The sequence below is a fragment of the Fonsecaea erecta genome, assembly GCF_001651985.1.
Source record: "Fonsecaea erecta strain CBS 125763 chromosome Unknown Scaff2, whole genome shotgun sequence".
NCBI classification, from domain to species: Eukaryota; Fungi; Ascomycota; class Eurotiomycetes; order Chaetothyriales; family Herpotrichiellaceae; genus Fonsecaea; species Fonsecaea erecta.
In genome coordinates this window covers 618,190-643,625 of record NW_017387245.1, presented here as the reverse complement: position 1 = coordinate 643,625, position 25,436 = coordinate 618,190, and the positions used below count along the sequence as shown (strand labels likewise).

At 51.2% G+C, this 25,436-nt stretch overlaps 11 protein-coding genes across 11 annotated transcripts; 5 read left to right on the top strand and 6 right to left on the bottom strand.

The window, feature by feature from the left end:
• Positions 1 to 29: 29 nt before the first annotated feature.
• AYL99_02004 (hypothetical protein) lies at positions 30 to 1,517 on the bottom strand (the record flags this gene model as incomplete). Its single annotated transcript, XM_018833520.1, has 1 exon — positions 30 to 1,517. The coding sequence occupies one exon, from the start codon at positions 1,515 to 1,517 to the stop codon at positions 30 to 32; it is 1,488 nt and encodes a 495-aa protein (XP_018696144.1).
• Positions 1,518 to 2,810: 1,293 nt separating this feature from the next.
• Positions 2,811 to 3,794, top strand: AYL99_02003 (hypothetical protein; the record flags this gene model as incomplete). The annotated part of the gene is made up of 1 exon (XM_018833519.1): positions 2,811 to 3,794. The coding sequence occupies one exon, from the start codon at positions 2,811 to 2,813 to the stop codon at positions 3,792 to 3,794; it is 984 nt and encodes a 327-aa protein (XP_018696143.1).
• A 292-nt stretch (positions 3,795 to 4,086) lies between these two features.
• Positions 4,087 to 5,799, bottom strand: AYL99_02002 (hypothetical protein; the record flags this gene model as incomplete). The annotated part of the gene is made up of 2 exons (XM_018833518.1): positions 4,087 to 5,687; positions 5,742 to 5,799. The coding sequence occupies 2 exons, from the start codon at positions 5,797 to 5,799 to the stop codon at positions 4,087 to 4,089; spliced, it is 1,659 nt and encodes a 552-aa protein (XP_018696142.1).
• Positions 5,800 to 6,914: 1,115 nt separating this feature from the next.
• On the top strand, positions 6,915 to 7,688 carry AYL99_02001 (hypothetical protein; the record flags this gene model as incomplete). Its single annotated transcript, XM_018833517.1, has 1 exon — positions 6,915 to 7,688. One exon carries the CDS (start codon positions 6,915 to 6,917, stop codon positions 7,686 to 7,688), a length of 774 nt encoding a protein of 257 aa, XP_018696141.1.
• A 991-nt stretch (positions 7,689 to 8,679) lies between these two features.
• Positions 8,680 to 9,390, bottom strand: AYL99_02000 (hypothetical protein; the record flags this gene model as incomplete). The annotated part of the gene is made up of 1 exon (XM_018833516.1): positions 8,680 to 9,390. One exon carries the CDS (start codon positions 9,388 to 9,390, stop codon positions 8,680 to 8,682), a length of 711 nt encoding a protein of 236 aa, XP_018696140.1.
• A 318-nt stretch (positions 9,391 to 9,708) lies between these two features.
• On the bottom strand, positions 9,709 to 10,974 carry AYL99_01999 (hypothetical protein; the record flags this gene model as incomplete). Its single annotated transcript, XM_018833515.1, has 1 exon — positions 9,709 to 10,974. The coding sequence occupies one exon, from the start codon at positions 10,972 to 10,974 to the stop codon at positions 9,709 to 9,711; it is 1,266 nt and encodes a 421-aa protein (XP_018696139.1).
• A 1,044-nt stretch (positions 10,975 to 12,018) lies between these two features.
• AYL99_01998 (hypothetical protein) lies at positions 12,019 to 12,636 on the top strand (the record flags this gene model as incomplete). Its single annotated transcript, XM_018833514.1, has 1 exon — positions 12,019 to 12,636. The coding sequence occupies one exon, from the start codon at positions 12,019 to 12,021 to the stop codon at positions 12,634 to 12,636; it is 618 nt and encodes a 205-aa protein (XP_018696138.1).
• A 798-nt stretch (positions 12,637 to 13,434) lies between these two features.
• AYL99_01997 (hypothetical protein) lies at positions 13,435 to 15,471 on the top strand (the record flags this gene model as incomplete). Its single annotated transcript, XM_018833513.1, has 1 exon — positions 13,435 to 15,471. The coding sequence occupies one exon, from the start codon at positions 13,435 to 13,437 to the stop codon at positions 15,469 to 15,471; it is 2,037 nt and encodes a 678-aa protein (XP_018696137.1).
• An 862-nt stretch (positions 15,472 to 16,333) lies between these two features.
• On the bottom strand, positions 16,334 to 17,498 carry AYL99_01996 (hypothetical protein; the record flags this gene model as incomplete). The annotated part of the gene is made up of 2 exons (XM_018833512.1): positions 16,334 to 16,422; positions 16,625 to 17,498. 2 exons carry the CDS (start codon positions 17,496 to 17,498, stop codon positions 16,334 to 16,336), a joined length of 963 nt encoding a protein of 320 aa, XP_018696136.1.
• Positions 17,499 to 18,801: 1,303 nt separating this feature from the next.
• Positions 18,802 to 20,057, top strand: AYL99_01995 (hypothetical protein; the record flags this gene model as incomplete). Its single annotated transcript, XM_018833511.1, has 2 exons — positions 18,802 to 19,012; positions 19,057 to 20,057. 2 exons carry the CDS (start codon positions 18,802 to 18,804, stop codon positions 20,055 to 20,057), a joined length of 1,212 nt encoding a protein of 403 aa, XP_018696135.1.
• A 139-nt stretch (positions 20,058 to 20,196) lies between these two features.
• AYL99_01994 (hypothetical protein) lies at positions 20,197 to 24,283 on the bottom strand (the record flags this gene model as incomplete). Its single annotated transcript, XM_018833510.1, has 4 exons — positions 20,197 to 22,678; positions 22,726 to 23,760; positions 23,809 to 23,956; positions 24,013 to 24,283. 4 exons carry the CDS (start codon positions 24,281 to 24,283, stop codon positions 20,197 to 20,199), a joined length of 3,936 nt encoding a protein of 1,311 aa, XP_018696134.1.
• Positions 24,284 to 25,436: the final 1,153 nt, after the last annotated feature.

Below are 25,436 nucleotides of genomic sequence, written 5' to 3'. Positions count from 1 at the left end.
CATTCACTCCAGCTTCGAACAAACCCCGTCTAATCCTTCCCCAAAGCAGCCGTCACCGTCTCAAAGACCTTTTCCCTTCCGCCGACGAGCTTCTTGTTCGTGGTCTGCACGACGACGCGCTTGTACGTCGTCATGCGTGGCGACCCGTCGTCCGTGACCTCCAGGATGAAATGGAGCGCCATGCCTTTCTCCAACGCTTTGCCCGTGACGATATTGACGGCGCATGTCTCCGGCGGCGGAAGGGTAAGTTTCACGATTCTGTGGTCATCCTGCAGGGGCACCAGCTCGATGTCCGGAACGAGCCAGTGGATCGGTGACTGTGCCGAGGTTGGTTCCTTGTACTGAGACCACTTGAATGTCAGGGAGTCGCCGTCGGGATCGTAGCTTTGCGAGGCATCAAGAGTCACCTCCGTACCCGCCTCGATTTCTAAGATCAGTGGCTCTGGACTGGACGTGCTGTTATTCACGATGGCCACGGGTGCATGATTAGCTTTGCTGCGATCATCGGTCAATGTCCACTGCATCCGTGCGGCAAAGTCATTTTGATACTGGTCGCGCCATCGCCATACGGTGGCTTGGTTGCTGCGGAATTTTTGGCCGTTCATGCCCACAACTTCATCAACTGCGTCGTGGAATTGGTTTGTTAATCCGCCCAGATCAACGCGGGTGTATCTCCCACCCCAGCTGCCCCATTCGGGGTGTTCTGGATGTCCTAAACCGTTTTGGATGAGATAGAGGAATGTGGGCGTGTCACCTTCCATGATGAACGCGTAGTCGGGGTAGGCTTTGCCCAAGGGCCCAATCTGGACGTGTTCTCTCAACCACTCCTTGGTGATTTTAGTTTTGTCGGGTCCGCCCCGATCGAAGTCGTGCAAGACATCGCCAGAGATTCCGGTCCAGGCGGCGTTCCCGTACTCATTCCACCCGTGGACAGAGCAGATGTAGAAGATATCGGGGAAATTAACGCGGATCCAGATGCCCGTGTCGTCCTGGTCGGAGATGGTGTACACCCGCAGCTTCGAGCGGAAATGGGCAAAGTCCGCCGCCGACTTGGCTTTCTGTGCGTGATACAGCGCCTGCGCGAGCACGTTGATGCCGCCCCAGCAGAGAACCCACAGGGGTTGCGCCGATTGATCGACTTGTTCGATCAGCAACGCTGCCCCGTCACTCACAGGCACGTCGTCTTTCAGGGCTTCTTTCCCATACATAGACGGCCCCGTTTTGATGAGTGAGAGGAAGTAATCAGCGCTCTCATAGCGATTCTCCGGAGGCACGTGCGCGTTCAGATTGTGCACCACTTCTCCGTACGCCTTGACAATGGTGCGCATGTCTTCGGGATGGACGTTGGTCCTCAGCCACGTCGAAGTGCAGGCGACGAGGCCTCGCGTGTCGAATTCGTTCGAGTAGAGCAAGTAGCGGACCAAGGATTCGGCGTCATCAGGCTCATTGGAGATGTCTGAGACGATGAAAACCCGGGGCTTGGTCTTGCAGACTCGCAGACCTTGCCTTGTCGCCATGTTTTTGATAGATCGAACAAATTCAGCGATGTGAGCTTCGTCTGGGTAAATTGTATTGGAGGTTCACACGCCAAATCTCCCGCAGCGTAAAAAGAAATATTGTTGTAGCGTCTGAGCTTCGGAGTCGATGTAATGCAATATGTCCAGGCAAGGCTGCTGCTAATACCAAGGAGTGGCATCCCGTCGGAAGTCCCTCCCGGGGTATGCTAGCCCAAGAGGAAGCGTATCATCTACGAACCGATTTTGTCAACAGGGTGGATTGGCGTCTCGCATATGCCGAGCCGGCCTGTCGCCTCTTCAGAGTGCTCGCCACCAAGTCCATAAAAGGTAATTGGTGCCTCAGACTACTGTTTTAAGGAAGTATATTACAAGGCCGCGAGGCACTCCGCCGAGGGGCGTTTCCCGGAAAAATCTTCAGAGACAAGATACGCTTCCCAGAAAAGGGCTTCGTTGAGCAAATATTCAGAGACCAGTCTGGGGTGTAGTCTTGGCCCTGCCACGAACCATCATTCACGCTGAACTGACCGATTCAATCCCTATCAGCAAGCACCGTATCGGATGCAAAAGCATTGTCACAACACCTGGGGTGTGTGTGTGTATGTTTGAGTGTGAAACTAGCACCGATCAGGTCACGCCGATATAAGAGATCAAGAATCTCCGGAACTGCATCGCTCAACGACTACGAGTTGGGAGAGAGCCAGATTGCATCTGGCAACACGTAGACATGATTCAACGAATCAAGGGCATGTGTCCTTCGGCAAAGTCCTAGAATTTGAACGAAGACGCTTCAACAAGTCGTGCAGGAGCATGTGAGTATTTTGTAGTGCGAGCTACCTGAGGAAGAGGGATCTAGCGACATGAATCTGAGCATAAAGAGGCCTCACCCAAGCAAGCATCAGGCTTAGGATAGCTTTTGACCATGCACTTTCACTACCATTCAAGTATTTTGTAGTCTCAGGAAGAGATTGTATGTTTTATTATTGACATTGGCTCAGAGCAGCATAGCTCGGTTTTGGGACTGGTAGAGCCTGGATCAGGCAGGATCTATACTTGGTAGACATCTTCAAATCTAGCTACGAGAGAGCGTGTCACCGGAGGAGATCGAAGGCGATGACGATCCCGCTAGTGATAAGCCAAGCAAGATCTTCTTTCCGGGGATTCGCGACCACCAAGCACAACATTCCCTTCCTACACAACAGAGGATGAATGCGCAAATACCTCCCCTCCTCACATAAGAGTCCAGCATCCGCATGCATATATCACCCAAGGAGGCCCCCTCAAACAAGGCGAGAGATGAAACAACAACAAAAACCGCTACGCATCGTCCTCGACTGGGACGGCACCCTGACCCGGCGCGACACGCTGCACGTGCTGGCCGCCATCGGGTACAGCACGCGTAATAATAATCGACACCGGAGGAGCCTCACGCCATGGGACCAGATCGTCCAGGCCTACATGTCGGACTACAAGCAGCACCGGGACTCGTATCGCCCGGCCCGCCCAGAACGCAGAACCGTGGCCCAGGAAAGCGCGTGGCTCGCGAGTTTGAAAGACGTCGAGCTCAGGAGTCTCCAGCGCGTCCAGGACGCCGGGATCTTTTCGGACGTCACGAAGCAGGACATCTGGACGGCTGCAGAGGATGCAGTGCGAGATAATGAGGTCGAGCTCCGGGAGGGATGGAAGGACCTTCTTTCACTGGCGAGCCATGCCACGAATGAGACTGCAGAAGTTGCTCGGCCTCCTGTTCCCGTCTCCATCCTCAGCGTGAACTGGAGCGCTGCCTTCATCAGGGCATGTCTATCAGCAGCGCTGGCAGATGATAACTCGCCTCTGAAAGGCACAGTCGACTCCATCTCGATTCTTGCTAACCGTCTTGCCTGCGAAGTTGAACGTCCCGGGGACGACGGTCTAGACTTCGTCAGTATTCGCACTAGCGCCGATAAACTGGATGCCCTCGCAAGGCTACGACGAGATGGCGGGACCGGCGACATTCTCTACGTTGGCGACTCGTCCACAGATTTTGACTGCATTGTCGCTGCCGACGTGGGCGTTTGTATGCGTGATGAGCCGATGGGCAGTGGACAGTCCGAGTTGAAGGAGACCCTGGAGAGAGTGGGAGTCGCGGTGTTGAGGCTTGACTTTGACCGCTGGGCTAAGTATTCAAAAAGCATACCTGGTCAAGGAGGATCAATGGAGAGCAATCAGTCCGTCGTCTGGTGGGTGACGCATCTGCGGGAAGTAGCTAGCTTCGTCGAGAGGTATAACGCCGTAGATTAAGAATTGAGAAGAGATGGCATATTAACAAGAAATGTTGGGGAGGGCAATAATCAGAGAGCCTGTCAAGAAATGTAACAGGAATGAGGGCACGTGTTGCAGGTAGTCCATGCATTTGCTTCTGTTGTGCTGTAAAGGGCTTGATTCCACTATGTATACGAGTTTCCCAATGGCATCCGTGACGGCTAGCAGACCATAGTCCAAGAGCCCAGGACGCCATACACCACGAAGACCCAACGCCTCGCTAACTGACTGAGAAAACGTTCACTTTCGTCCTGCGGTTTTGGTGCGTGCTTCATGCTGCAACGGTGATGCCGAACATCTCGTGGTCGGCAGCAATCTTTTTCTTGAACATTCCCAAATCAGAGATCAATGCTTCCATCTCCGCCTGCATCTCAGCTGCCTCGTCGTCGGGCTCGGACTCTGTATCTACCTCGTCGCTAGAGGCTGTTTCGTCTTCGTATATCATGTCTGGGGTCGGCGCTCTAGACCTCCCGTAGACAGATTCGGTGTCATCTTTGTTGATGACGATGGGGTTCTTGAGCTCGTCAAGCACAAGCTTCAAATGAATGCTCAAAGCCTCTTTTTCTTCCTCCAGCTGACGCACCTTCGATTCGGAGATAGCCAACTTCTCTTCCATGATCTGCAACATGTTTTCATACTTCGTCGTGAACTCACGGATCTTCTCCGATTGTGCATCGGCGGTTTCTTGCACAGCTTTCATCACAGAGGCACTACCATTCTGTTGCTGCTGGCTCAGCGTCCACCTCAGCGCTCGGATCGTCTCTTGCATCTCGTTGATTTGTGCGTCTTTCTCGGCAGATGATACATGATCTTGGTTGATAATAGCCTTGGTGCGGATATGTTTGGCCTGATCCGCATATCGAAGGGTCGACAAGGTTTCATCGTAGTCCGATGGTGCTATACAAGCAATCATGGCGGTCTTTGAGTTTCCACCGAGTGAATCCTTCAACAACCAGGTCAGGATCGAATCACGATACGGCACGATGTCACGATTTGTCCGTTTTGCTGGGTGGCTTCGCCCGTGTTTGGGGTCGGCGAGCGCCGCAATCACTCTCCCTAGTGTGGTCAGCGATTTATTGATGTTGCCCCCTTCGCGAAGTCTCTGTCCAGTGGCCTCTGTGGCTTTGGCACGTTCAGATCCTGCCAGATCCACCAGCCTTATCCGAGCCAGTCTTTCGGTCGTCTCGTCTGTCCGATAATCGTGGTGGATTTGTTTCAGCATGATGGTGAAGACTGCATGAGACCGAGACGATGTGTCATTCATCTTGGTCGAGGCGGTGGTCCGGGAGCTATCGCCCATGCGCATGTACTTGAGGATCTCGCCGTAATTCTTGACTTGGATTTCTGTCAAGTCCTTAACGTACGGCCCCTCCGTCGGAGATTCGCGAATTTTGAGGTATTGTGGAGGTTCCGTCCGAGGCTGGAACAGATCCCGTACGTGCTCGTTGTAGACCTCGAAGTATGACACCCGGACACTGTAGCTGATATTGGCGCTCTCGTTGGACTCGATGCGTTGGAACAGGTCCTCGCAGGTTCGTGGGATTAAACCGGGCTGCTCTGGCGTGCCCATCATGGTATAACTCTTGCCTGAGCCCGTCTGCCCGTACGCAAAGATGCATGTGTGGTAGCCTTCGAAATTGTGGTCGAGAAACTCTTCTCCCAAACAATTATAGACATCCTCTTGCGTCGCATAGTGTTCGTCTCGTGTATTGTGCGACCAGAATGAATTGTCAAATGTGAATAGCTTCTCCTCTACCACTTTTCGCGTCTGTGCTCTTGCATTCGCCGGGTCGGACGAAGGGGGGACGAGCAGCTTCGTCGACTGGGTGCGTGGGTTCATCTCAATCAGGCATTGTGCGCCTCGGTCGATTTCTACCGACAACTGTTAGCATCTGCCAAGTGACCAAGCAGCCATGGTGTCCTTACCTCGAGGAAGAAATGCCCTGACTCGAACAACGACCTTGACATTGCCGCCAGGAGCCATCGTGCTGTTCGTCGGTGTCATCGGCACACTCACAGGTGTCTTGGACCTGAGAGAGGGACTCGAGGCGGTCGAGTGTGTTGGGGTCTTTGCTCGGACCTCATGAGTGAGAGCTCGTGACGGTGGCACCATCGTCGAAGTTCGGTCGAGGAGATGGATGCACTCTTGGATGACTGCACGATATCTGCAATGTAAGGAAACATACATGAAATAACGGTGAAGCGATCGACTAGCTCATTGGGGGGGCGCTAGGTTTGGTGCGGTGGTTCTGGGGGATAATCCGCGTGGCCGTGGCTCGGGTGACAGTTTCGGGTTAGATCTAAACAATGACGTTGCCACGACCGGGAGTTTTGGTTGCTCGCCCAGGCCAAGTTAGTTAGTAGTGTGCCTCCTGGCCATTTTCCATCCCCGCGTAAAGATTATCTGGGGCAGCAGAGGTGTGAAACCAGCCTTTGTTCTTCTGATTGCTGCCTTTCACATCCCAACACAACCCCCGGCATTGATCCCCTTTCTTGCCGCTAATACGACGTGGGGGGATGATATATATGGCTTCCCGTTCCCACCATGTCGTCCTCTCACCCTGCTGAAAAAGCAGTCGACTTCCGCACTGAACTTCGTGTAAAATGCATTGAGAAGCCTCACAGACCAACCATGGTAAAGCAACTGTTTGAGACGTTCGACTGACGCGAAGTCACGGACGCTATGTTAACGGAGGCAGCCGGCCTACTCAACGAAAACTACGGAATATGGGGAACTGATCCTACGAATTCTCGGTCAATACCCCAACCAGGTGAGTTGCCCGAAATCCTTTCTAGTTATGTGTCAAATAATAGATTAGGAAGTCGCGTGAAGCTCAGCAAAGGCCGTCTACGAGCCCAGTACATACCCGAAAATGTCGACTGCTCCAACGCAAAAGCCAACGTTGAGGGTCATCTAGAAGGACCGCCAGCACTTGAACATCTAGAGAGAATCGTCTCGTTGCAGCTCGCTACTGTATCATGCAAAGTCAGCGTGAGATGCAGTCTGTCATTTGAGCCACGTGACATCAGGGTTGAAACATTATTGGTCTAAAGTAGGCATGTAAATAAACGACCGCTCCCGAATCTCTCCCTCTCATCATGTGCTACACATTCGCGCTGAAGAAGACATACGTGAATAATCGCAGCTTCCCGTCAACTTCTACTATCGAGGGACTGGACTGTATCGACGTTGGAAAATCAGGCAATGTGTACGCCCTCGATGCGCGACGAGTGGTGAAAAGATGTGAGGGCGACAATGATGCTGAGATTCGTGCCGAGCGAGAAGTTTATGAACGCCTGGGCCGCCATCCCAACATTGCGGAATTTCTAGGCGCTCTGGATGATGGTTCTATTGTTCTCGAGCGCGGACAAGTACTTCGAAATCGACTCTCTGAGCAAACAAGTGCTCGTTCCATTCCTTTGCGCACAAAATATCGCTGGATCAAACAGGCGGCTACAGGGTTACAATACCTACATGACTACAACATTATCCAGGCTGATGTGGGATGCCGAAACATGATCATCGCTCACGGCAATTTAAAACTCATCGACTTCGAAGGCTGCAGCATTGATGGGAAAGGGCCGACTTCCTCGTATGAGTGGTTTAGCTACAAGCCATCAACGCCCCGCGCCACGGTGCAGACCGATATCTTTGCCCTGGGCTGTGCAATTTACAAAATTGTGACCGGCAGCCCCCCAAATTATGAGTTGAAGGGAATGAAAAACGCACAAGAGCGCGTCGAACGTCTATACGAAAGCAATCAATTTCCCGATGTGGCGGATCTGCCCATGGGAGCCATAATGCTTGATTGTTGGCATGGGAAATTTATGTCTATGCGTGAGGTTGTCGAGAGGATTGACCTGCTCAGGTAGTCTATCACCAAGTCACGGTACATCATAAGCTCGTGGAGAACGATGACCGTGCAACGCCAGCCAAAGTGGCGGTTGCAACCTAGCAAAGATGGACCCTGAGCGGTGGTTAAAGACACGGTCTTTCGAAGATATGGAAGGAATCAGTTGGCTCAGGCTACACGGTACACAATGATCCAGGAACCAAGCGCAACACTGGATGCAAAAAGCGATATACTCGCACAAAGCCACTTGCGCTGTTCTTATCGACCACACCTCCACAAACGTCTGGTCATCTTTCATATTTGAAGTTGTCTTCTCCAGTCGTTTGATGCGCGGCGACGAGTACATCTTTCTTGTCGCTCACCTACCCATGATCGATGCAACCATCTTTTCAGCGTTCTCTTTCAGCCTCGTCTTGTCGCTTTCGTCGGCTGAGGGCCGGCTGGGCCAGCTCACCTTGCTGACTACACCGTCGCAGTAGCCCAAAATCCTCCCCCCTCCAGACTGTCAAGTTTTAATGAGGGCCCAAAGGAGGGCTCAGGGGGTCCCCTGGGAAGGCACCACGGGCACGGTCCCTCCTTCACCCTGCGAGAGCGAGTCGGTTCTTCCATGAGCGTGATGGCCTCGGACTACGCGTACTTATGTCCCTAGCTTGAGAGGGTACCTAGGAATAGTCCTACGCCCCCTTGTCTACATTCCTTGTCGTCTACTCTGTCAAACACTTATATATTGAACCGTGCAGATCCTCTGCCACCACTTCAAGTTGTGCAAACAGAGCTTCTTGACATAGTGGGCTCACTATTAGTCCCAGACGTGGGCCCAGTGATGCGGATTTCCCGGTAACGACTTTATTATTACATGTCAAGTTCCTCATACTCTGTACTCGGTAGAAGGCCAATAATAATAAGCATCGGTGACATCCATGTTGCTGCCTCCCACGGACTCCTTGCCCCAGACGCCACTCCCCGCACAGACTCCTTATCAACAATTATAAAAAGCCTCAGTCCCTGGATCACAGTTCCTCGATTTTTCGCTTGATCCCCTTTGTCCCGTTCGCACCAAGTAATCGAGACAACACACTGTTTCCCATACCGTCTTGCCCATCATTAATCTCGTCATCCTCGGCATTGTCCTCCTCGTCGCTGGAGGGTAAATGCGGAAGTCGTATTTGAGTGGCACCGTCGTCCTGCTCAGACAAGACACCCAAACCCACCTCCATCTCGATGTAGTGCTCGGCATCGTCCGACACATGGTCAATCCGTTTGTCCGCTACTTCTTTCGAGTTCTCGAGTTCCTTATTTGCTTGCTGAAGCTGCGGCAGGAATGACTGCAATCGAGATTTGAGGTCCGACTCTCGACTGGGTGGCACGGCGCAACGTGCGGTTTGACCGTCCTCGACATCCTCACCCTCTTCTTCGTCTTCTTCTTCCTCTGACATCTCCTCGCTGTCTGAATCGTCAGAATCTGAAGACGATGTCGTCTCGTTGTCGTCCTCGTCCTCGTCGTCTATTTCTTCTTCGTCACTAGAAGAACTCTCCATAAGTGGTAAGTTGGTGCCCTTCAGCGGCCGGTGAGAAAGGCGAGTCGTCGGCAGCTGTACGGACGAGGATGAAGAGGAACTCGAAGAGTCTTCGTCATCCTCCCCAGGGCTTGTCTGCCCAAGCAGTGGTGTCCCGTGGATTCGCCGCTGCTTCGCCGGGCGGCTGTCTTGCTGGTCTGACATAATTGCTGTACTTCAGAGGATATCAAGACTATATTGGATGTGGAAAAAATGGAGTGACGGCACATTCTATCAACTGACATGCTGGTTCATTTCAATTTCAAATGACAGACATTCGCGGCTCTTGGCGCGCCGGAATAGGAAAAGTCCCGCCATGGGCGACAACAGGCATTCTACAGTACCATACCCTCCTTTTTCCGTGTTGGCACCATACCTACACAGCTGTGCTTACAGCTCTTCGTGCTGCTTCTCGGGCGTCGTAGGAAAGCATCCATCGTTGAAAAGCTGACCTGCTGCTCACTATGCTTTTTAGTGTCCTGCTCATCTACTCAGTCGGGAATCCAACTCACGGTGAGATTGATCCTCTCCCCCAAACCATTTTCGACATTGATCAAACACCTCGAGATAGCGTTCTTCCATGTTGACCTCGTCTTGGCGGACCGTGGAGACCGTTTGGATACAGGAATACCTCGGAACTCTCAGCCTTTCCAATATCTCGAACCGTTTCGGCAGGTCAGCCTTGTCGGTGATGTTGGCTGCGATCATTTCGAGAACTCCGGCATCCTCGATGGACTGGCTGCCTCCTTGCCCTCGGAACGGAGGCATCGAGTGTAAGGCATCGCCCAGCATGCACAAATTTCCTTTGTGCAAGGTGTCCAGAGGCTCTCTGGCACACACTTTCCACAACATCGGATCGTCATCGGCGGTGCTGAACATCTCCGCGAACAATGGATGCCACTGCCCAAACTCATCAAGAAGAACCTGCTTGTTGCATCTGGCTGTCCAATCCTCGCTGCTGGCATAATTTTCGTTGTCGGGCATGTATATATCAAAGGCTTGAATCTTGCCAAAGCGACACGTCCACCACACGGCGAGTCTGTCCTTTCCACGGATAAACCAGATCGTGCCTTTGTCCTCGTTGAACTTTTCTCGGATCAGATCTTCGTGTTTGAATTTTTCCTCGACCTCGGTCAGCTTTTCAGCTGGTATCAGCATTCTGAAAGCCGAAATACCTGTGGTCTTTGGTGGATTGGCTCTGCCGCACACAATTCTTGCAGCTTTGCTCCTAATCCCATCACACGCGACCACAAAGTCTGCTGATTTCCAGCTCCCGTCCGCAAACCTGACCGCTGGTGCTTCTGGGTCATAATCCAGGATCTCCGTCGCATACCGGACTTCAATAGTGCCTTGCCCTGGTGCGTCCCTCTCAACTTCCTTTCTCAGCATCGACCTCAAGTCAGATCTTGTAGTCATGTAACTTGACTCGCCATTGCTCTTCTCATCGTTCACATGGCTGCCCTCTCCATAGACAATGTCTAGCACCTTGAGCGTTTTGCCTTCAATGATATAGCCGGCCTTGTATTTGAGCATGCCAGCTGCCTCCAGATCGAGACCCCACTGCTTCAGGATCTTAACAGCATTGGCGCCTACGACAATCCCGGCCCCAGCATCCGCGTTGGCGGGGTACTTCTCATACACGGTCACATGGTGACCCGCCCGGCGAAGGGCGATGGCGGTGGAGAGACCACAGATGCCGCCACCGACCACGATGATTTGCAGTGATATTGGTGTTGGTATAGAGCTCATTGTTGTGTGCTTGGGTCAGCAGTCGTGCGCGCCTGTCGAGTAGAGATGTTCGAGGATGCGACAGAGCTGAGCGGGCAATTGCCAGCCGCATCTATATATGTGCTTTTGAGCCGTGAAAACCGGCTCAGTTCCGCAAACCTTCATAACTGTCGTTCTTTCAACCTCTTTGGTACGATATGGCATCAGTCAGCAAGCCTCCTCACTTGCAAGTCTGCGAAAGAAGTGTCAGAGTCAGCAATTTACGGAGAGGAGGCAAATGTCACGCAAGCTTATTTCCTCTATACAAAGTCCAGCAGACCGGCACTTATACGATATGCCCGCCACATTTTCTGGAGCAGATGCCCGGGTAGAAGGTGACATTCACGGCTCGCAGCACAGGAACTCTCCCACATGTCGACGTGTGGCTGTGTTCCTGGAACGATCCTGATTCGTTTCAATTCGAAAACAGAAATTGCAACGACGCAAGTCTGACGGTGAGACGGATGGGTTCAACCTCTCGCATGCCGCCTGAAGACGAATAGTCGTGTAGGTACGAACACCTACCGAATTGGATCAAGCGAACCAGTTGGTTGGCTGGGCGCTTGTCCGCATGTGTCTACCAGATCGCCACGCGCCTCATGTTGTGTCGGCAGTTGTCGTATCGTATTCGTGACCGATAGTGTAATCTCCCAAACTCTCAAGACGGAGCCCGAAGCACCACTGCACCGGGCCTGGGGGTCAAGCACAGAATTCCAAAACGTGTCCGAAATGCATCCCGAGACTGACTGGGAAAAACACGAGTCGCTCGATCAATACGTTGGTTGGACTAAGTCACTGGGAGAGAAAGTCACTGGAGCCACGTGGGTGCCACCCATAGAATCTTTTGTTCACGTCATTGGGTGAAGACTACTGCAATCGGTTGGGGACGTTAGCTAGCCACCCACTAGCATCCAATAAACTTCGCTAAGTTGATAGTATCGGCATAGTTGCTATCTATATAACCTACGCGTAGACGCGTCTCACGTCTCACTCTGGAAATCGAAAGCCGCCCCTTCCCTCGACGCAATGGTTCGCAATCCCTCGACGATCCTGCTGGAGGTAGAGAGAAAATTTGCAGCTCTCAAATGTTACCCTCTACGAATTGACTCTGGCAAGCCGCCCTTTTTGAGCCTGAGTGATCTTGGTTGTCGAAGATTTCGTGACATCTACTATGATTCCCACGGGCGACTTTGGAAAGCAGGGACTTGGGTAAGGCAAAGAGATGCGAAGTGGCAGATGAAGATTAGAAGAGGTGGCACATACATAAATTCACAATTCGAGGAAATAGAGGATCCAGATGTCATCTCTGCGCAAGTCAAATCGCTGACTGGACTGGACTGGGGCATGTCCAAAACCTTTGGTCTAAGCTATTTCGCCAGTTTCACCACGTGTCGCCAAACCTGGATCGCAGACAAGGAATACAATATTGTGTTGGATCGAACCGACTTTGGCCATACGGTCGGTGAGGTTGAGCTCGAAACCGAGACAACCGTGCAGGATGAAGACGAAGCTCGGAAGCTTATGTTGGAAATGGACAACAAACTTGTGGAATTTCTTCGGCACTACCACTGGGCATTCTCTAGTGACACACCCACCGGCAAGCTTTCAGCTTATTTCGAACACAAGGCTCTGCAGAAGCCCTAGTCATCCTTCTTGCACAACAGCGTGCAGGTCCTCAGTAGAGCAGGCTGCCTGCCTATTTTTTTGAAGATGCAGAGCCTGCATCTTGGCGGTCTCGGGGAGGATCGAAATGGAAGTTGTAAGAAAAACGGCCCCTGATCCGAGGTACGAAATCTAGAAATTGATGGCCAGACATCTGGCAAAGAGGGGGCCCATGCGTGTCTGGGAGAAAAAGGCATTGATTCCCCAGAGTCCGCTGGAGTGTTCCCTCGCCTGGGGCTGGGTTCGAGTGAGAAACGACATCTGAACATTTTTGCATCTTCGAGGAGATCCAGGGCTCGCATGATGCGAATCCAAATATCACACAAGCGCCCTGAAAGACCTGACGGCTGGCCCATGAGTACCGCTGGAATCTGCTCTAAGTCCAAACGCCCGGGTCACCATCAGGATGCCTCCCCGACATGATAGCTCTAAGAGCCCAGCCCCTTGGCTTGCATGAGGGACGCATATCCAAGTGGTAGATTTCTGGCGATCTGTCTGTACTGGCCGTTCAGCTGCATGTGCGTCTCCACAGTTACTGGAAGACTGCCAAACAATTCGCTTGATTCTCGTTCAACTAAATCGTCAGTGCCTATGATTTGGTGGACTGGCAGCCTAAATGATGAACGCGTATCAGGGCTTCTGTGGTGAAGAAGAGTTTCAGCCACATGCGAAGTGTAGGATGGTGTATAAAAAGGTTGCCTCTTCCTGACATTGCCCTCTGGCCAGAACTGAGATTGTCTGACTCGTTCAATCATTTCAAACCTCCAGAAAATCCAGAAAATGTCAGGAGGAAAACACATCGACTTCAAAAACTGCCCAATCGGCCGTCCCGCTGTAGTCGGCATTTATGGTCTCTCCGGTTCTGGAAAGACATTTGTACTGAACGCGTTGCGGCAAATCTCCAGTCACGATTACATCTTGACAGAGGGCTCGGAGGTAATATCAAAACTGACTCGAGGTGGTCTGGAGGCTTTTCAAGCCAGCGATGAACTCCAAAAGCGTTCCACACGTGAGCTCGCCATGCAAACCATTGTGGCCGACTGTCTCAATGATGGTAAGACCGCCATCGTCACCGGGCATTTCATGCTTTGGTCGAGCACGGACGAACGTTGTATCTCCGTGTGGACGCAGCAAGACCTCGAAACATACACTCATATCATCTATCTGAACACTGCGGTGGAGACTATCCGCGACCGTCGCCTCCATGATACTACCAAAGATCGACCAGATCTATCCGTCGACCAACTGCGACAGTGGCAACGTGACGAAGAAATGCAATTGAGACTGGTCTGTTACCAAAATGGCATTATCTATCATGCAATAGGGCAAGAGCGAGCAGCGCCCAAAGTCGCTGAATTGCTGACAGTATTCCTCCACCGGGACCAGAACAGCCATAGACGAGAAGCCGAAGAATTGCTAGATGGTATCATCGGCTCACCAACAAGACCGATCGTCTCTGCCTTGGTCCTGGATGCCGATAAAACATTGTCTGCTGCAGACTCGGGCCACTTATTCTGGCAATCTGTTAACCAACGTGAAGCTCCTTCGGTGAAAAAGGATCATTTGAAAACAATATTCGGCGGGCCTCTGGGTTACACTAGTGCCGCGTTTCTTCAGGCGGCGCTGTTGTATGAAGAACTGGTCGATCAGAACACCTATAGTGATATTTGCACGGAAGTCGCAGCACAAATATCATTGTACCCTGAGGTGGCAGCGCTACTTATGAAGCTGCAGACCGACAAACAGGCCGTCTCGATGGTCGTGACATGTGGTCTGCGTTTGGTATGGGAGAAGGTCTTGAGAAGACACGGCCTATTCGACACAATCAAAGTCATCGGTTCAGGTCCTTTGACTGGCGCCCAAGTCATTACATCTCAAGTCAAGGCAAGTCTGGTGGCGCGTCTCCAACAGCATCATCACCTCCATGTTGTCGCCGTGGGAGATGGTGTCTTGGACTTAGACATGCTTGCGCGGGCCGACCGAGCGGTGGTCATTGTTGGTGACGATAAGACACGAAGTCGACGCATGGAAGGAGAACTTGCCCAGGCTATCAACGAGGGTCGCTTCTCCGCTTTTCAAGCCGTCCTGGCACGGGGGGCATCTCCACGGCTGAATACGATCATTCTACCCCTGATAGACCTAAACGGCCCTGAATTCTGGAATGGAATCTTTCCTGGCTACTCCGCTCCTCTGCTGAACATTATCCACTTTACGGACTCTCGCATATCCAAAATCTTGGCCACGCCTATGCGTGATGTCGCCAACAGTGGCCCGTCGCTTCGAGATGCTCACGGGCGGACTGGTCGGTATCTAGCTCTCCAAACATTGCCGGATTTGCTTGGGATTGAAGAGCACATGATTCAGCATGTGCAAGGACATTCCTTTGCGGGCACTCGAATTGCGCAGCAAGATCGAACACTCATTGTGGCATTGATGCGTGGGGGGGAGCCGATGGCCCTAGGAGTCAGTGAGATTTTGCCTGCCGCCTCATTCCTACATGCACATCGCGCAGACGACGTCAAGTCAGAACACGTCGATGCAATTTCGACCATTATTCTCGTGGACTCGGTGGTGAATAGTGGACAGACCGTCATCGACTTCGTCCGTCGCTTGGAGATTCTAAATGCAGCTGCCCGCATTGTTATCATGGCGGGAGTGGTGCAAAATGAGGCGGTCGCGAAACTGGAGGCCCTAAAGACGACAACCCATCATCAAAGAATCCATCTCATTGCCCTCCGGTTCTCTAACAACAAGTTCACCGGCCGTGGTGGAACAGATACCGGGAATCGGCTGTACCAGACCATACGTCTAGAATAAGATCAAGGCTTGTTCACAGGAATTGATATCGAATCAGGACAGTGGCCACAAGAATTTTTGCTCTTACCTCCCCTGTGTCTTAACCTGTTCGAGTACCAGCTTTGATTATGGGAAAGAGTGAAATAGCTGTTGTCTTCTCGAATTCGGCATAAAATTGAGTCACCTGCAAGCTGCGTCACGGTGCTGTATGATGGTTGGGACATGGTCGTGGACAAACAGAGACTATTCTGATCTAATCGACAATATCGTCGCCGTTGATTTTTTGGTGGGAGAGCTTCAGAAGCCCCCAGTATTCCTTCTTTGACGCATTTCTATTCTCAAGCGCTCTTGCTCTGGGGAGTTATAGCAACCTGCTGGGTCACAGGCTTCAACAAAAGACCTTGCGAAGCAAATGTCCCAGAACAAGATTACTGTCTTCTTGGTCTAATGTGTTGCGAGATATCTTGCCGGTTTCTTGGAGTAGACTTGCAACTCTGCCACCTTTGTGAAAGATCCAACTCTCCCAGAATAAAGACGAACAACTGTGCTGTTGCGTGAACATCGTGAAAGGACAGATATTCCAAGCATATTCGGGTTATCCCTCTCCATTCCTCGACAGGAATCTTTGACAAGGACTAAAGTCGGTTCCACCTGCACCTGTTGCACGCCAGGATGCGGCACTGTCCACACTCAAATATGTATCGTGGAAGGTGGCAGTAGCATTCTTCGCACCGATGAGGTCCAGGTATATATCGCCAAGTCTGGTGCGTGCAGTTATGTCGATCTCGAAGTATCTGCGCTGCCTCTTGCACTCGCCCAATACGATCTGGGTTATTAGCTGGAAGTTGCGGTACGTCTCGCTGAACCACTTGATTTGCTCGAGCTAAAAGGCGGTCTTCGTTCCATTGAAGACATGTACACGTCTTCCAGCGTGCTCCACAGACGTAGCAAAATTGGTGCCCGCAGCGGCATCTATAAGGGTTAGTCACACGAAGAGAAATAACGTAGCGTAAAACGAACGTTATATGATTGCAGCCTATATCCAGTTCGACCAGTCGTCGACATGAATGACAACGTTGCCAGCCGTTTTCTCGCGCAAGATCCATTGTCGCCTGAAGCGCAGTGTCCCCAGGGCAGTCCTGGCCTTCGTGTGATTCTGACTTGCAAATAGTACATGTTCGAGCGGCGCAGCTGGGACAATTGGCAATTTCGTCAACGATATTCTCGGCTGATATGAAAAGTGAACATTCCGTTCGGCTGCAGTATGTGCGGTTAGGAGTGCTGAACTCGACCTCCTTTTGCTGAAATTCCCGTTTCAGTTCACTTGTCAAGAATATGCTCACGGCATCGAGAGGAATACTCTGGCGGCAGCACCGAGGGGGGAAAAGACTTTCATCGGTCAATGATGCGTCAAAGAGATCGCGGAGACAATCTCTGCAATATTCATGGTTGCATGGAGCGGCAACAACGTCGAAATACTTCTTCGGCTCACGGCAGGCTTCGCAGTGGCGATTGAGATTGCCATCGCGGGTATCTCTGCGCATGGCAGCCCGTGTCGATGTCTCAGGCTCTTCATCTGCCCCCTGGACGAGGTCTGGTCCAATATGGCAATTTGCTAGCGTCTGGCCGAGCGCTTCAGAGACATAAAGGCCAGCAAGTTTCGACAAGGTCGTATCGTCGATCGACTTTGAAGGGATTTTGACTTCCGAATCAATGTTGGTCCCATTCAATCGGTGAGCCAATGCATGATCTTCAAGCGCTGCCTCCTCTGCGAGAGCATTTTGTGTAAGGATTGTCCCATCAGCTTGGACAGCCCGCGCAATGCTTTTTGTCATTCGACGGTCTGCTAGGAATGTGCGAAGGTCGCCCAGACTCTCTTCCAGGAGTCCCGCTGCAATTTCAGCATCGCTTCCGCTACCTTCCCGCTGCTTGCCGGCTCTTGATTGCTTAAATTCCTCAAGGTCGTGAAGTTGAAGCTGCAGGATAAGATCAGCCGAGTCATCATCAAGGTCATCAAAGAGGAACGGGGATTGTGCAATTGTGGCCATAATTTAATACCAGCTTGAGACCCGCCGACGAGCGTTGCACTGTACAAGAAGACAAATAGAATGACAAAGCAAGCTACTCGTGACTGAAGTATAGTTGCTTAAGCTGGAAATCGGGGTATGAAATCCACGCTGAAGTTAAATCGATTCGAGATACCAGATTGGAGAATGGAACGTCCCATGTGCTCTACTATCAGCATTATGGACTCCATTAAGATTATGCAAAAAAATACAGCTATGAACCAGAGTATCAAGATTTTGTCTCTTCCCGAAGAGGTTCTGTTTTGGATCTCTTCTTATTGAGGCTGTGCAACAATGTGGCAGTTCCTTATCGTTGACTTGCATTTGTTTGGGGGGGTTCGACCTTTTCCTGCTGCGGCAGAGCCTACTGTCCTTATTTTCTCTTGTTTTTATCATTTATATCTTTTGGGGTTCAGGGGGTGCTGTAGTAGGAGGTCCTAGAGATCGCAGCGATCTGGAAAGGTGGTAAGACCACCTCACATAATGTTTGAGGGAGGTAACCCTTGGAGTAGTCAGTCTATCACAACTCGACAACTATTTGGAGCGCAGGCCGATCCTCTCGAGACCAATTCTCTGATGCCGCATTTCAACATCCTAGGATGCCGAAACGACTCACAAAGTCATGGCTATACGTAACACCTCAACCCTCTTCCATTACAAAGGGTTTGGAGACTGGTTCAGATAAAGCCAAGGGCTCCTTGGGTTCAGGATCATTTCCGGTATCGGTAGTGTTAATTAAGATAGAGATGGTCGATCGTGCCAAATACCGGCCAAATATGACTTCATTGGGATGATGGGAGCAAGTCGTTCTACAGTATGTACCTGCTCCATGACATTTGAACCCCATCCTTGCATTCCGGGACTCAGGATGTCCTCCAAGACGATTTTCTCCCGTCTGGCAAGGAGTTCCTCGATGTCCGAATTGACATACAGTAGCCTGGTCGTAGGAACGTTCCACGGGGAATACACCTATACAATAAAATCTACAGCACGGAATGCCTGGAAACAGCGGGCAGCTGGCGATGAGGACGGCAAGAGGTTGGTTTCTGCTGCGACATATAGATTACGGAGGTGATTGGACCCAAATCGTACCTAATAGTCGCTTAAGCAGGATTTTGACGAAGTGGACACACACTTCTCCTCCGTCTCGACTTGTCTCGCTCTAGCTAGCAAGCCGGTACCTTAGAACACTTAGAAAAGCTTCACCTCGATCGTTTGCGCTGGAAATCTCTCCATACCTCTGTCTCTCTTCCGCAACCACCTACCTCGCCGCTCAGATTCAAAGATGGCAGCGACTCATTCTTCTTGCCCAAACTGGGACAAACGCCCGCTTTCAGAACTCCCTCCAATACTTCCATCCCAGAAGCATTTGCTGACCATCCCCGCCTCCGCTCTCAAGGTCGGGGAGGAAGACGACGTCCTTAAGGTTATTGATGCCTCCTACGTAGCCTCGTACAATTGGTTGGCAAGAGACAAGCCGACAATCTTGGTTCCAGGTACGTGGACCTCCTCACAATTGACTTCGTCTGATTGCTCCCAGGAAGCCCACCAAGATGGGCACCTCCAGTCCATGCTCCAGCTCTAAAGCAGGACAGAGGGACATACTTCAGAGATAAGAACGCCTCCCAATATGCCGCATATCCAACGGAGCCTGCCGTTCGCGCCATTTTCACGATGAAACCTGACTTCGATGGACAAGGGATTGATTTCTTTGCGTGCGGCAATACGATGGGTTCTTTGCTCGCCTTTGTTGGGGAGCGAGACAGGACGTTCAGATTCGTGGCTGAGAAGGTGGGAAACACGTTGTTCCTGACCAGGAAGGAAAGCAATCCTCGTGAAACCATTCCACATGTCCGTGGCTATGGGCATACGTTTCCCGAAGCTTATACCAACTGGGACCCAGCTTGTATTGGCTCACAGTCTCATCAACGGCTGGTGTCATATTCGTTCGGGGGGATGAATCTTATCATCAGAGCTGAGACAGACGGATATCTCCCACGGAAGCTGGAAGACGACCATCCGATGAAAGTCCCTGGAAAATCGGCCGCGTCTGGGAATGGCATGGACGTTGCCTCTGCCTTTGCACGTACCAAAGCCTTTCCGGATGATGTCCCTCCAGGCCTCACCGATTCCAAAACACTGACAGTATGTCAAGGTGGGGAAGTCTTGCCACAAGAGTCCATCTTCGACCTAAAGACAAGAGCATCCCATAACCGTATCGACATGAATGAAATACATGCCCGGTTGTGGGTTAGTCAGGCCCCAAACTTCATCATCGCCTACCACGATCGAGGTGTTTTCAAGGACGTCCAGATCAAGGATATTCAAGCGGCTGTGGAAGATTGGGAGAATGACAACCAAGAAATCTTGGAGCGTTTAAAGGAAGTATTGACTCTGCTCAATGTCCTCGCTGAGAAGCAGGTGAACGGGAGAATCGAGGCCCGCAGGGTTGCAAAAGGCAGGTTGGCAGTTTGGTCCCATCCGTCAGACGATGATGTTCTTCCCCCAGAGCTGCGGGCTAAATGGCTTGGAGAGAAGTAGATAGTTTTATAGTATCGCAAGACTGCTGTGATTTAAGTGTTGGGGGAGGGGGTACCATCAGCTTCCGACCCTGGTAATTGAGACTTTGTGAATTAGAGATTGTACCAACTTCTTCGACTCAGAATAAACTGCAGACATATCAGGGAAGGGTACTGAGCGCCTTCTGAGCAGCAGCAACAATTGAAACATCAGAAGTATCGTAGCCGTCAACTTGAACGATGACCTTCTCGTCAACTAACAGGACGCACTGAAATTTCTCCGCCGGTTCAACCATCTTGCTGACTCTGTACTCAGTAGACTGTGCACCTGTCTTCCAATCCACTTTCGTCCTTGGATGAACGACATCAATATTTTCGTCCAAGATGCGCCGGAGATATTTGTTGACACCAATGTAATCGAGCCAAGATGAACATTTTTCGAGAGACCCCTTTGAATCTATGTATATGGCTCCTATCAGGCTCTCGATAATGTCAGAGAAGAATTTCTCAGGCCGCAACATGGACAAGTCAAGCCAGGGATATTCTGAACTGCAGTCCAGCTGCCGTCGAATGCTCGCACCAAGTTTCTCGAATCGATCGAGGCTATTAATTCGATGATCCTGGACCGCGTCACTGTGACTGCGCATGAGTTGCCATAGACGGATATCGGCTGTTTCTCTCTCAATCCTAAAAGTCCCGTTCGTTTGTTGTTGTCGTTGTACAGATTCAAATTCTTCAGTACGACAGAATTCCATGCAGAAGAACCCCAGCAAATGGGCATTTACCATGGCTGATTTTATGCGGGTCATCGCTCCTGGTGATAGAGACGCCGTCTTGTGCGCCATGAGCTGCGACGCGATGATTAAATCAAGTACCGCGTCTCCAAGGAACTCAAGACGCTGATATGATTGGGAATATCGATCCCTTTCACAGGAAGGGTGCGTCAACGCCTCGACCAACAGACAGGGATGGCTGAACTTGTATCCGATAACTATTTCCAGGCGGTTTTGATTGGCGATCACTTGCTCCTTATGTGCCTGGACAGCGAAAGAGATCTCTTCAAGTTCCAGACCAGGGAGCAGATTACGAATGCAGGTTTCCGCTAAGTTGAAACCTCCATCGACAAAAGCAGCCCCAATGAGGGCTTCAACAACGTCTGCCAGGACTTTCATGCGGACCGTTCGGGCGGCGGTTGGCGATTTGGCCACCACGTCCGATATGAATATTGGCGACCACTTCTTCCAGGAAATGGGAGTCGTCCTGATAAATGCAGACAAGCCTGCTTTCAACGCGGCTTTGGCCAAATACTGGTTCGACACCAAAACAGCTCTTTTCAACGTAAGGTAGCCTTCTGGCCAATTCTTGTGGCGGTCGTACAGCTGCACAGTCACGATCATCTTCAGAACCGAATCTCCGAGAAATTCAAGCTTCTCGTAATTGGTACACCACTGCACGCTGGGTGGGGTGATGGCAGTGATGACGAGATCTCGGGATCGGAATGGGATTTCTTTCAGAATTGTTTGGCACATCCGGTCTGCGAACCACGCGTTCGCGATTTGTTGAAGGATCGTGGGGAGCAAAATGTTGAGCCGTGCGATTTGCACAGGGAGACGGTCTATAGTACATTCCTCGAGCGGATAGTAGTTGAGCTTCGGGCGTTCTTCTTTATTGTCGCTCCTCGTCTTCGGTTTTCCCTCCGCACAATCCTCGGATAGAGAGATCATGAAGTTTCTTCGACTTGGAAGTAGAGTGCATGCAATGTGATGTGATGTTGAAGAAGCTGTATTCTCATTTACGATCCACGAGTTGAAAATCTGGGGCTGTCGTCCATCTGTCGAGTGCCGGACGAACCCACGTGGGATCAGGTTGCGAGAGATGTTCACAAGCTCCGTTGCCTTGAACCTCCCTTTGTTAGCATTAAGCCAGACCTGTAGCATCGCGTCTTCCATTACTGGGGTGAAAAGAGCCAGGAAATCAGTTCTGTGGTCCGAACTGTAGTCAGAATGCGTTGAGCGGCTGATGACATGCGTCGCCTTCCTCATGAGGTCCCTCTCGGTCAGAGTGATGAATCTTCGTCTGCAATCGTGAGGAAATGTTATATCGACAGCTGCATCCACAGCCAACTGCACCCTCAGTGGTTGTAGGTTAGGCACTTCGCAGGGTAAGGCGAGCCTCATTTTGAGGGGTGGTCGCTCGATGTGTTCATGAAAATTAAACTGCACGACAAGGTCGTATATATGTGTCGATGACCAGGCTTCAGCGACAAGATGCCACGGATTGTATTCCATCTCGATATTGACTTGGGATCCAAGCTTGTCCGAGAGGTCTAAATGCATCTCGAAGTCATGGGAAAGTGGCAACAAGTTCTCGTTGAGCAGCCCGGCAGAGTACAGCCCGGCGTAAGCTTGAAACGCGGCGTCTTTCGCTGCGTTTTTCTCCGTCTTCCATTTATGAAGACTTGTGGCAACACGAACCGAGGCGTCTACACAATTTGGGAGGGTGACGGTGGCAGTTATCTCCTCCGATCCAGGCGGCCCTTGCTTGTATGAGAACATCGGCCGCATGTCGGAGAACGGTTCCGACGGCAGCTTACCGCAGAAGTGGTGTAGATGGGCCATAGTGTCGTCGGCAGTGAGCATTGCACTGTCCGCTTCTCAGAGAGGTATTCGCCGTTAACTGGGTTGACTTACCTGGTACTTCGTGATTTGAGTAAGTAGCCCACCTGCTCACTCTCCTCGAGACGCAGTATTTCAACTCTCAATCTTGAGGCATCCTGATACATGCGCTGTAAGTCGTCCTCGAGGTTTTTCCACTCTGCCAGCCTATCTTGGGATGCCTGTTCCGAAAACATGAGCGCGAGCACGGACTTTTCCTGTCGAGCCCGGCCCCGCCGCTGAATGAAGGACTTCAAGTTCTGTGGGAGGTCAAAACAGATGACAAGGTTGCATGCTTGTACGTCTATGCCCTCCTCCAAGGCATTGGTTGCAACAATCACATTTTTGGCTCGCGTACGGAAACTGGCGAGGGTTTGCCGCTGTTCCTTCAGGTTGAGCAGTTCTGGCAAACTGTACTTTTTACTCTGATTCTGAGACATGCCAACAAATGCCGCACACTGAAAACTCCCCTTGGTGGATGGATGGGCGGAAAGGAGCTGGCTCAGCAGACCAGTGATCACTCGTTGTTCAACGAATATTATAGCTGTGCTTTGGCTCGCGTCTCTCGATCCAAGGTAAGATAGTAGACAGGCGACTTTCTTTGAAACTTTGTCACCACTCGGGGCAATATTGTGCTGAAGCTGCGAGAGCACGGGATCTTTACAGAGGAGTTTCGTGAGAATTTGATGCTCTTGATTTGTCCAGCTGACTAAGAGGCCAGTGTTGTCCGCAACCGACTCGTCTAAGACCTTGATCGATTCGAGAATGAACAAGTCGGTGGCCCAAGGCCCGAGCTCGTTCAGAACATGGTGTGCCTTGGTCCGAAACTTGGAAAGTTGCTCTTTCCACGGAGGCTGGGGTGGGACTTCGGATCGTAATGCCAGTAGATCCGAAGAGACAGCATGAGCAGAGCATATTTGTTGCAGCCTCTCCAGAGCAGTACTGGCATTGGTCAGGCGGTCCGTTTCGTAAACCAGAGGGACCAAGTCTGGCCGATGGACAAAGTGAAACAATTCGTCACGATGGAGTGTCGGTGTCACAGCAATAGCGTCAAGGTTGCGTTCGACCGTGCTTGACAAGGTTTAGCCAACGAACATTATGACCACGAGGGAGACGGACTTCATCTCACGGAGCTTTGAGCGCACAATGGGTGTTGCGGTGAGTCCCAACACATGTGGAATTTGATCGAGGGACCCGGCTTTCTTCTTAGGATGGTAGAAGTTGCTCATGATTTTGTTTGCGGGATGTTTTCGAATACAGTGATGTGCTTGTTGATGCCTCAGTCAGTCTCAGGCCAGGGCCAGGATCAAGACGTCTTTGTACCTTCGTCGAAGACTAAGAGAGCTAGGTCCTCTATCTTTACGAATGAATGAGCAAGAGCGTCCTCAAGGATTTTGTGGGTCGACACCATCACACGGACGCCATCCAGTGCCGCATCCCAGATGCGCTGCTCACTCCATCGATCAACATTATCGTTGCCGACAAGGAGTTTGATTCTCGCTGAGGGAAGCCCGATGCGGAGGGTCTCATATTGCTGCTCACACAGAGCAACATGAGGCGTCAGAAACCAGACAAGCAGTTTGACGGTCAGCATATTATATTCCGGTCTTCATATCAAGCTGGCAACCGACCTTGTGCAAAGGGCAACGTTCTAGCTCAGCCATTATTCGAAGCAACGCACTGATATGTGTGAGTTGAAGTTGGATGTTTCGATCGTGTCCCTACATATGTGTCTTCCCACTCCCTGTGTCCATCTATGCACTTTGGATCAGCGTGGAACTACATGTTCTTGGGTGTTTATTACAGCCACGATAATGTTCTCCTGCATGCTTCTTTCGAACATCTCCAGTTGGTAGCTGCGAGTGCGCGCGGTGGTTTCGTTCATGATGAGGTTCAAGAGAGAAAGATCGGGAAAAGGGACTTCAATCTCTGATGAGGATGGTTTGACTGTAATTGAGTAAAGCTAGGTACAGTTTCTGCTCGTCAAGCTTGATTTATCTGTTGCATCTGTCGAAGGAGAGTGGGTACCTCAAACTGGCCCAATCATTCGCAGAGATGAATGTTAATGAAAGCGCTTTACTCGATTGGGACGCAAAAGTGGAGTCTCCTACATCTACCCATTAATCACCTTGGGTAGATTTCTTTCAGCAGATTACAGGAGAATCCTTGTTGCCTAGACTTACAAGGTCTTTATTAGCAATTCACTACGTCACAGTGGCTGGGCCGGGATCGTTTTTCTTAGCAACTCGAAACCTCAACATTTGTAACTGTTCATCCTTCCCACGTTGAATTCTTACGACACCTTTTCTGCAAAATGTCGGGAAGAGGATCCAGAGGTGAAAGTGCGGATAAGGGACTGCCATTCATCCCTCGAGGGCGTGGCAGGGGAGATCGGGGGTCAGACAGAGGAGGTCGAGGTTCAGACAGAGGAGGTCGTGGTTCAGACAGAGGAGGTCGTGGTTCAGACAGAGGAGGTCGGGGTTCAGATAGAGGAGGCCGAGGCTTAGATAGAGGGAGTCGAGGTCTAGACAGAGGGGGTCGAGGTTCAGACAGAGGCAGAGGCAGAGGCAGTGGATTTCCAACCCAGGTCAGCGTTTATCGGTACGGAATCAAACATTTGACTTCCCTGACAGGTACTGACAAATTTCAGCGTGGATGGAGGTTCTGCGATAGCGTATGATTCAACAGTGAAGCGAATCGAGGACGAGATACAAGCAAATATCCTACGATCAAAAGGCTCTTCCACC